General features: G+C 40.7%; 1 protein-coding gene across 8 annotated transcripts; it reads right to left on the minus strand.

Annotated features, from left to right (window-relative positions):
* Positions 1 to 2,045: 2,045 nt before the first annotated feature.
* Positions 2,046 to 10,581, minus strand: tox4b (TOX high mobility group box family member 4 b). 8 transcript variants are annotated; one of them, XM_052603315.1, is made up of 9 exons: positions 10,420 to 10,581; positions 8,910 to 9,008; positions 8,465 to 8,722; positions 7,436 to 7,693; positions 6,386 to 6,691; positions 5,097 to 5,177; positions 4,279 to 4,833; positions 3,283 to 3,437; positions 2,046 to 3,172 (listed from the first exon to the last, which is right to left on the minus strand). In XM_052603315.1, exons 1-9 carry the CDS (start codon positions 10,423 to 10,425, stop codon positions 3,115 to 3,117), a joined length of 1,776 nt encoding a protein of 591 aa, XP_052459275.1. In that variant the 5' UTR covers positions 10,426 to 10,581; the 3' UTR covers positions 2,046 to 3,114. The 8 variants fall into 8 exon arrangements, with proteins under 8 accessions (XP_052459275.1, XP_052459274.1, XP_052459271.1 ...); XM_052603314.1 differs by having other exon boundaries at positions 4,279 to 4,836; positions 6,386 to 6,694; positions 10,420 to 10,568; XM_052603311.1 differs by lacking the exon at positions 10,420 to 10,581 and adding an exon at positions 9,565 to 10,412 and having other exon boundaries at positions 6,386 to 6,694.
* Between the last annotated feature and the right edge of the window lie 219 nt (positions 10,582 to 10,800).

Consider the following 10,800-nt stretch of genomic DNA (forward strand, 5'->3'; position numbering starts at 1 on the left):
TATTTTTACTCATTTAAATGAATTGTATTAATTTATTTGTCAGATTAATTAATTTATAAAATTTCCTGCCATTTTGTGTCAGTTTAGAATATACGTTTTTATTATTATTTTGAACGAAAGACGTGCTTGAAACTGGATATGTTTGTAAAAAGATGCGGTGACGTTAATCTGATCATTATAAATTCGTTATTGGAGGGAAAGGCGTTTTGTTTTCCTGTGTTTCCCGCCCTGAGGCTCAAGTCTTCCAGCGCGGGGCCCAGTCAAATCCCGCCCTGACGGTCACGTGCAGCGCTCCGCTCGCGCGCAAAGCCCGCCCCTGGCTTCTGGCCGTCCGCGCGCATGTCTCTTTCCCGCCATCTGGTGCCGTTCAAAATCGCGCTATTAGAGCACATGGGTTTGTTCGCAGGGATTGATTGATAAGGTGGTTCTTAAAAAAATAATTAATAATCATTATGTTATCTTTTAGACTCCAGGGACCATAATGTAAGTTTTAATTCACAGAGAATGCATGTAGGAAAATGTTTTATCCATAATTAATGTGATTCCAAAATTCTAAAAAAAAAATCATTATAAACACATTAAACCATTTTAATTCAGATTATTTGAATATATCAATTATAGCAATTATACTAATCATATACTTATTAAAATAGATCATCAATAATAATTGATTTAAAATCAATAATAAAACATTGTATTCATCTCAAAAGTCGGACAGCTAGTAATTACACCTGGTCAAAACTCGGCTGCAAAGATGCTCCTCTTTTAGCCTATTGTTTACATTTTATCCAATAAAAGTTACAAAATATAATACTGAATAAAAATTATAATTACATAAATATTCTGCTGAAGGAGTTCATAATTCAAAAAAGGACACACACAAAAAGAAAATAATTTCCCAAAATTTGAGGATTAAAATTTCTTATTAAATTAATTACATTTAATTATTTTTAAAGGTTTCATAAGCAAAAACAAGCATCAAAGTTACTGATACAATTACAATAATACCATTCATTTCTTGCAGTTTTATATTTTACCATTTTGTTGCAAAAAGAAAAAGTAATTTATTTAATTTTATCTTATAAGTATCTTATATTATAAGTTATCTTATGTTATTAATCAGTTGTTTGAATTTACTTAAGGAAAGGTTATTTTTTATGTGTGTGATTAATTATGGATTTGTATTAGCGCGTGCACTAAAAGAGAGAATGTTCGCGATGCGCATGCGCATCCCTGACAAACGGCCGTTGAGGAATCATTCCAGCCTCGCTCTCATCCTGCTCTCAGCATTTCCTCTACTTTTCAGGTATTCAGGCATTTAAAAATTGATTAAAGACACTGTACTGTCTTTTCATAGTCTGAACTGCTGTTGATCTTCTCCAAACTGATTTCTGTCTGTTTGTTTTCTTACTGACTATTATTGGAGCAATATGATCAATATCATTCTTAACTTTTGAGTTGAAGGAATCAAGGAGAATATCAACAGAGTCTGCAGAAATGCTTGGTGTTAAAAATATAGCCTCCATAAATAGTACACTTGTGTTCTCGTTTATGCATCTCCTTCTGACAGAGACAGATCTAGATTCAGTGGTAGCAGAGATCAATATATCAAAGAAAATACAGAAGTGATCAGATAGTGCTAAATCCTTAATAACAATGGATGAAATGTTTAGACCCCTACTGATGATTAGATCCAGAGTGTGTCCACCTTTGTGTGTGGGTCCATGCACATGCTGAGTCAGATCAAAAGTGTTTAAAACCGTTATCATTTCTTGTGTAGTTTTGTTTGTGAATCTTAAAATCCCCTGCAATACCAAAACAGTCAAACCTTTCTGTGACCTCTTCAACAAAAGCTGGAGAGTACGGTTAAAGGTTCAAACGTGATATGGCCACGTCATGTGAATTAAAAAGATAAAATGTGTGTATGTGTTAGATTTATGTTGTTTTAAACTTATTGGTTTGGTGAATTGTAGGGGACAGAGAGGTCATAATTGAAGACTCATCCTAATAAAATATGAAGGAAGTGTAATGACCAAAGAAACAGATTTGTTAGATTTTTTTCCCCATTTGATTGTTTATTCAACTCACAAACTCCTCAAGACAGTAAGAAAACTGAGATGATGATACAGTCCACAAAGTCAGAGAAATGAAGAAGAATCAAAAATGAAGAAAAAAAAGATCATATTTTCATGAGCAGTTAAATGTATAATGTACATTTGCCCAATATAAAATCTATTCGCTTTAATCCACCGCGTCACAGTTAGTTCTGAGAAGGTGAAAGATATTAAAACACTCCTTTACAAAAATGTACCCTAGTAACCAGTTTCCCGATTACGGCGTTAGCAACATAAAGCTCACGGGTTCGATTCCCAGGGAACGCTTGAATCAATTAAATGTACAGCTCGAGTGCACTGCAGGACACACACTGGATAAAAGCCTCTGCCGAATGCATTCCTGTCAATGGAATCTGTGATTGCTTACTATCAGAAAGTCACAACCAATTTCCCACTTCCTCTTAAATATGGCGCTTTGCTGAACATCTATTCTGAGTTTATAGTGGTTCGTTACCAGTTCTGTTGTAGCAGAAACGATGGGATTTTGGGCGTGAACTGAAGGTATCATGGTCACTTTTGCCCTTGTTCAAAATTAAATCAAGCAAGCGCCAAAACATTCACACAAGTGACGTCGTGGTTTAAAACAGTCTGTCCATTATTAGCTTAAGTATCCATTTAGTGCTCAATCTCACACACACACACACACACACACTCGTGCTCAAGGACACAAACTCAGTGTGTGTTTACATAGTTTCTGGACTGTGTTTTCACACGAGAACACACACACACCTGGTAAAAATGGCCTCCATCCTGCACCAAATACCACAGTCATATACAGTCACATGACTGGAATCTGTTTAAATACTCACTTTTTCATCCTGAATACACTTTCTTGATTATTATTATTAAAGATTTCCGCTGCTTTCCTCTGAATGAGTCTGTACATGAGAAGATGCAGTTAACGGTTTGACGTCGAGTGTTCGATGGGTTTTCTGCTGTTCTTACTCAGCCAGAGCTCCATGCTACACACACACACACGTCTGTCCGTCTCTGTGTGTGTCTATGTGACGGTGGCTGAGTTCTGTCCTCTGATGGCACACCAGGCCATGAACACATCCCTGCAGACATCAGACAGAAACACCAGTCACACAAGCGCTGAGGATGTCAGTGTATCTGTAATGCTTTGAGTTACCAGACCCAGTGAGAGTGTGTGTGTGTGTGTGTGTACCTGCAGTGAGTGGCCACACACTCGTTGCTGCAGTACTCTCGGTCCCAGTCCTTGCTCTCGATCGGTGGGTTGTTGCAGCCGGCGCGGACACACACACTCGGAGCGTCTGAAGGACGAGCGTCTGGAGCCGGAGACACGTTCAGCTCCACCTCCATCTGACACACAAACACACACACACACACACACACACACACTGAAACACTGTGCAAAACCCCTCACAGTCTCAGGAGTTTAATGCCATTCATACAAATCTCTATTTTTGTACAATAAAACCAAATCCATTTTAGTAAAGGTTTCACTTTGATTATTCAGATTTTTAAATAGTTTATTTTTAAACTTTTATTTTTAAAATTGTATTAATTGCTTCAAATTTTAAAATGTTTATAATTTAATTTGTTTTATTTAGAATTTTACAATTACAAACTTTACAATTATTTAATTCTACACTGATTTAATCATTTTTAGTAAGTCTTTTTTGATCAGTTTCATTTACAAAAGTACTTAAATTACTTTAAGAAAGTGTCTATTTAGTTTTAAATTTTTAAATGTTTATTTTAAGTTTATTCTTATCATTAAAGTTTTAGAAAGTGTTTTAAAATTATTTTTTAAAATTACACATTTTATTTTTTTTTACATGTGATTTATTATTATGATTATTAAAGTGTTTATTTTGTTTATTGTTCTTTTTACATTATATATTAGAGATTCATTTTTACATTTGTGATTTATTTTTTATAAAGTGAATACTTTGATATTATCGCATTTTTATATTTTTATATTTTAATGATTACATTATATTTAGGAAGTGTTTATTTCGATATTTTACCATAAAAAAATATATTTAATTAATTTAAAAGGCTATTTTTAAATCATTGACTTTATATGTTTTAAGATTCAATTATATCTAGATAGTTTTATATTTAAATTACCCATTTTTATCATGTAATTTATTATTAGTTTGCATCAGCTCACAGTTTCTTCTTCGTTCAGACTCACCCCTTCTTCAGCCACCTCCTCGGTTGCCGATGGCGACAGGTCTGTTACTATGGCAGCGGGCGGCGGCACCTCCCCCACAGGTGAGGCCGCGGTCGTCATGACGATCGGCGAGGGCGCCGGGACGATCTTGATCTGCAGGGGCGGCGGCGCCATGGTAACCACCTGCCCCACGGCGGCGGCTCCGCGCGGTTTGGCCTGCAGAGGGGGCGGAGCCTGGGAGTGCACCATCTGCTGCAGGCGCGGGGGAGGGGGCGTGGCCTGCATCTGCTGCAGCGGCGGGGGTTGCCGCGGAGACTGCAGCAGCTGCTTGGGAATGATGATCTTGTTGACGGGGGGCGGGGCCTGTGGTTTGTGCGCACCTGTGCGTGAGCGCGTGGTCACCTGCGGCAGGTCCAGGATGATGTTGGAGGTGCAGATGTTGGTGATGGTGTTGTTGTCGGGCGCGTGCAGCGGGATGCGGGAGGAGCGCGGCGGGGTGACGGTCGGAGCGGGCTCAGGAGGCGGAGCCACAGCGGCGGCAGGAGACACAGGAGCATCTAACACCTCTATAGTCGCCTGCTGCAGAAAAACAAGACATTAACTAGTTTCTGTTAGTCATATCTTCTGAATGAAAACAAGGTAACAATTAATTTACATCTATAGAGTGAATAAGACACAGCATCAAACTGTGAGCTGGCATTCTCAGCGCTGTCAAAATAAAAGTCTTGGCCAAACTAGAAAAGGCAGAAATATCGGCCGATATTCGGGACTGTAAACAGCCCTTTAATCTGCACATATTAAACCATATTATGGAGCGCTACTGTCTGTGTGACGGTCACCTGTGACAGCTGATTGGCTTTGTAAGCTGCCAGGGCCTTCAGATACTCCTTCTTGGCAGCTTCGGTCTTCCTCTTGTAGACCTGAGGGGGACAAACACAAACAGTGTTATCGGTCTCAAATTAATGTTACAAGATAAATCCAACAATGTTAAAAAGCATTTTATTTGGTTTGTTTTTATTTTACAATTCTTTATTGTAATTTTAAAAATTTTTTTCTTCTAGAAAGTGTTTATTTTGATAGCTCTCAATTTTTATATTATATATTTATTTTACGTTTAAAAGAATAAGAGAAAGAAAATGTACTGTTCAGTTAATTTAACGAAAGGTTTTTAAGTCCGTATTATTATTTTTATTGCCATACGAGCATTTTTTATAGAAAGATCAATTACTTTTAATAGAAATAAATAGTAATAGTAATAGTAATGAAAAACAACAAATGTCATCAAAAATATTTTATTTTAACATTTGATTTGATTTTTTACCATTTCATAATAATTTTCACTGTTAGGGAAGTAAAAAAAATGTCTTTCAGATTTTATTTTAAACCCCGGTCATTTTAAATTGAAGTTTCCAACAAATTAGAATTTATTACTCAGATTATTTAAGAATGGAATTAAATAAAAAGAATTCAAATATGCCTAAATGATGATAATGTTTTTGACAATTTTGACATTAATTAATAAAAAACAATTACATTATTATTATTATTATTTGTTTCACTCAATTACTACAAACATTTTTTTTTCAAATAATTTTTATTATTTTACATCTAATTTGAATTAGATAGTGAACACTGTAATCTGACTCTAGTATATTTTAGCTTATAACATGTAACTTTGTAAAATAAAGAAACGCGTATACCAATTAAGTAGTTTTACTTCACAATTAATTACTATTCATAACATTTCTAATACATTTTCTGACACTCAAAGCGCTGATATTTATGCCATTTACTTAATTTTCTGTCATTTTTTATTTGCTTCTCATTTCAAAACATACAATTTCTCATCTTCAATTGCTTTAAGATAAATTGGGAGATTTTTTTTTTTTTTTACTATTTCATAATAATTTTCCCTGTTAGAGAAGTAAAAAAAAAAACGAGGCTTGTGCATCTTTCAGATTTGATTTAAAACCCCGGTCATTTTAAATTGAAGTTTCCAACAAATTATAATTTATAATAAAGTATATTTTATCATATAATATGTAACTGTAAAATAAAGAACCGCGTTTAATAGCATGAACTGTTGGTATTAATGAAAGTGAAGCTGTCTCCAGTAGAGTTTCTGCACCTGTTTCTGCTCCTCTCCCAGACTGTCCCACATGGAGGCCACGATCTTGGACACCTCTCCGAAGGTGGCGCTGGGGTTCTGGCCCTTGATGGCGGCCTGCGTGTCCCTGAAGAAGAGAGCGTAAGCCGACACGGGTTTCTGTGGCTCGTTCGGGTCTTTCTTCTTCTTGCCCTTTTTCCCGCCGACTCCCTTCCGTCCGGGAGCAGAGGAGGACGCCGGGACGGCCGGCTGCTCCGACAGAGACGGCGAGAGGGAGATGACGGCAGGCGACACGGACAGAGACACCGGGGAGTCCACCAGGACACTCTTCTGAGCCGAACAGAGACACCAGACGCGGGAGAGAAGGACAGAGATCAGTTCAGACCCACAGAGAGCAGCTTAACAACAAAATCATTCAGAATACATGTGTTAAATGATCCCATATTAGTTCTTATCTGATGTACAGTCTTCAAACTCAAGAGGAAGGAAAACACAACATGTATAATGAAAACAGAGTTGGACCAAGAATAGATCCCTGTGGAACACCCCAAGAGATAGTCGCAGGTTCAGAAACAAAGTTCCTGATGATTACAGCACATGTCCTGTCATGAAAAGTAGAAAACCTTTGAAGGGCAACACCGTTTATCTCTACACAGTGTCTAAGGCGTTCAATTAAAATGAAATGGTGTATCAAATGCTGTGCTTAAATCTAACAGCATTAAGCCAACCCCTTTCCAGGAGTCAGTACGTATAATATCATTTGTAACTTTTAATAATGCTAATTCTATGGAAGCTCATTTCTGCCACTGAATAAAAAAATTAAAACTGCAAATTTTTAATCTCACTTTTGAATTTGTGAATTGCAAATTCTGACTTTATAACATAATTGCAAATTAAGTCAACCCAACCAAAAAAAGAAGAAAATTTTTTTGATGTTGTGAAAAAAAACAAGACATTGTACAAGAACAACGCAGAACATTGCACTTGTTCAAGACATTTCACAACAAACCAAATAATAATAATAATAATAATTGTAAAAAATAAATAAACAGTGGCAATCCCTAAACGCACCCGTCTGAAGTCATCCATGTCGTCGTCGTGCAGCGAGTCAGACAGCGAATCAGCGGACAGCGGCTGGTCAGGTGACTGTGGGCGGGGCAGGATGGTGCCGCCGCCCAGACTGAGGCCCAGCTGAGCGCTGAGCTCTGATTGGTCGATGGTGGTCAGCTGGGTGTGGCCCAGCAGGCCGTGGTTGATGTCACTCAGAGGGACGTCGATGGTCATTGGGGAAGAGCTGCTGAACTGAGAGCCAATAGGATGAGCGAGATCCTGCCGCGAGAAACACTTTCATTACACTGAGAAGATAATTAACTACCTTTAAAATCATTACTGTCCTGATTGAGGCTCAATCTTCCCCAAACTACGTAGAATTTAAACCATACTATATGTAAAATTTACAGTTATAAATACAATAATAATAAAAATACACACATTTAGATAGAAAGATAGATAGACAGATAGAAAATTTAATATTTAAAATTGCATTTAGCCAATCACAACACACTGGATAGCTGGCCAATCAGAGCACACCTCTTTTTTTTCTTTTCTTGTTTTACCTTAAACCACAAACACACTGCATTACTCCAAATAATGCTATTTTATTTTGTGTGTGTGTGTCTGTGTGTGTGTCTCTGTCTCTGTGTGTGTGTGTGTCTCTCTGTGTGTGTGTGTGTGTGTGTGTGTGTCTCTCTGTGTGTGTGTGTGTGTGTGTGTGTGTCTCTCTCTCTGTGTGTGTGTGTGTGTGTGTGTGTGTCTCTCTCTGTGTGTGTGTGTGTGTGTGTGTGTGTGTGTCTCTCTCTGTGTGTGTGTGTGTGTGTGTGTGCGTCTCTCACCATCCCCAGTGCAGACTCCAGCATGGCTCCTCCACTCTGTGTGTGTGTGTGTGTGTGTGTGTCTCTCTGTGTGTGTGTGTGTGTGTCTCACCATCCCCAGTGCAGACTCCAGCATGGCTCCTCCGCTCTGTGTGTGTGTCTCTCTGTGTGTGTGTGTGTGTGTGTGTGTGTGTGTGTCTCTCTGTGTGTGTGTGTGTGTGTGTCTCACCATCCCCAGTGCAGACTCCAGCATGGCTCCTCCGCTCTGTTGGCTCATCAGACTCAGCTGCTCCAGACTCTGTGACGGTGTGCTGACGAAGGTCGAGGCGAACGACGGATCGTTTCCTCCCACCACAGCGTTCCCAGGAACCCCAGACGGCCCGCCGTCGCCCAGCTCTCCGAAGTCAGACACCACGTCAGAGACGCCCAGCGCCGAGTCCGGGTCCAGATCCAGGTCCTCATCGCCCAGACTGGGAGTGTGAAACGTCTGCAGACACCAGCACATGATCTCATCAGATCTGGAGCACAGCTGTCAGCACAGACCTCAGTCTCACAGTAGATTCCTGCTTCTAACTAATGCTGTTCTTCTGCACTTCACACATTTATAACGGTCTCCAGCGGACACTTCAGTCTAACGAGACCGTCACACAAGCTAAGTGTGGTGTGTTTCGCACCTCGGCGGGGAACGAGGACGACAGCCGCACCTCTGAGGAGGACAGGAAGTGATGCGCCTCGCCGCCGATGGCCAGGTATGTGTCACTTCCTCCTGGGAACTGTGGACGACACAAACCCACACCATGAGTTCAGCGTGCGCAAATGTCTCTCTAATGTGAAGTCAAATCTATATATACTTTAATAAAGCACACAGGTATGACTTCATTCAAAATAACCATGTGTGTACTTCAGTATCCTTTCAGGTGCTTGTAAACACTGCTCGTGCAGCTCCCTGTGCCAGCATTTACAGATCTACTGTAACCTGAGAGAGAGGCGTATACACACACACACACACACACACACACACACACACACACACTGCTGTTCAGACGTTTGTAATGTTTCTGAAATAAGTCTCTTCTGCTAATCAAGGCCACATTTATTTACAGAAAGAAAATATTTTTACATTACAGAAAGAAATTACACTTAAACACAGATTCAGACAGAAAACAGCTGCTTTAGTTTGTAACAACCTTGTTTTTTTCTGTATCTCTGATCAAATAAATGCATCCCTGATGAGCAGAGGAGACTTATTTAAAACATTTAAATCGTTGAACATCAGTGTGTGTGTGTGTGTGTGTGTGTGTCTGTGTATCTGTGGCGGGGGTCGGTCACCTTCTCGAATCCGTTAAACGCTTGTGGATCCAAGAGCTCCGGGTCACCGGGCGGCCCGGTTCCGTCCGACAGATCCGAGTAAAAGTTCAGGTCCATGCCGCCTCTGGGCGACCGAACACTGACACCGAACCCCGCGGAGCGTCGAACTAACGGACGCGTGAACCGCACATCTGTACAGCGAGTCCGCGTGACGTCACGAAGGCCGAGCGCGTGCGATCATGTCGAATCTGACACCAGCGACCGAAACAGAACAGAGTCTGCTCGCGACAGAGAGGATCTCGATCTCGTCCGGTGATTCCGGCTGACACGACAATACCGTTCACTGAATAAACGAACCGGCTGCCGTTACGGAGCAAAATTAACGCGTGAGACCGACTCACGACGCTGTCAGGTTCTCTCGCTGATCTCAGGAACCGCAGTCGAGCAGTAATCACGGATTCAAGACCCGACCAAACCGACGAGGGGAGGGGGGGATGAGTCCGATCGACAATACCAACAACAACCGACTGACCCTCACTGCTACACAGCACACCTGTGTTACACGACTACAGTGAAGAGAGCGACACGGTGACACCGTCACTAGTGATCATCAGTGTGGTTTAATGAGATCACCCCCCCGACCCGCAGATAATGGTACGGCCCGAGGCCTGTGCATCAGACTTCATCAGTAATACCTCTGTTTACTTCTACAGCACACTGGACTGAGTGAAATGAGAGTGTATCGAACACACACACGCTTGTGTGTCTACAGCTGGAGTTATGTGTGCGCCGTGAGGAGCGGAAGCGGGACTCAGTCTAGTTTCGGGTGTTTGTTTCGGGCGTTCAGCACTTCTGCTGTCAGCTCGGTCTTCTTACCTCCATACTCGCCCTGAAAACACACGCTCTCTCTCCCTCTCTCTCTCTCTCTGTGTGTGTATGTGTGTGCGTGTCCCATCAAAGCGCTTCTCACGGGAAAAACGCGAACGGATCGCGCGTCATCATGGCTCCCGGTCTTCCGGGTTGAAGATGAGCGGATGTGACGCAGCGGCGCGGCCCCGCCCCTCACACGATCACCACAGCAACACAGCTTCCGACAAAACGAGTTATTTTGAGAAGACTTCTTTATATGGACACTTATTGTAAGCTTATATTTGTATTATTTTTGACAAATGATTTGACGCTTGTTTCATTAAATGCTCTGTATATTCTTCACTGTAAAAATGAAATATAGTCAAAGCAAAATGTGTTGATTCACCT

Source organism: Carassius gibelio, chromosome A7 (assembly GCF_023724105.1).
Source record: "Carassius gibelio isolate Cgi1373 ecotype wild population from Czech Republic chromosome A7, carGib1.2-hapl.c, whole genome shotgun sequence".
Lineage (NCBI taxonomy): Eukaryota > Metazoa > Chordata > Actinopteri > Cypriniformes > Cyprinidae > Carassius > Carassius gibelio.

Coding starts and splice junctions, on each gene's coding strand:
- tox4b (XM_052603309.1), bottom strand. CDS start 9,660: ATGGACCTGAACTTTTACTCGGATCTGTCGGACGGAACCGGGCCGCCC. Junction 3,438..4,278: donor AGGAGGTGGCTGAAGAAGGG/GTGAGTCTGAAC, acceptor TTTGTGTGTCAG/ATGGAGGTGGAGCTGAACGT. Junction 3,173..3,282: donor TGTGTGGCCACTCACTGCAG/GTACACACACAC, acceptor TGATGTCTGCAG/GGATGTGTTCATGGCCTGGT.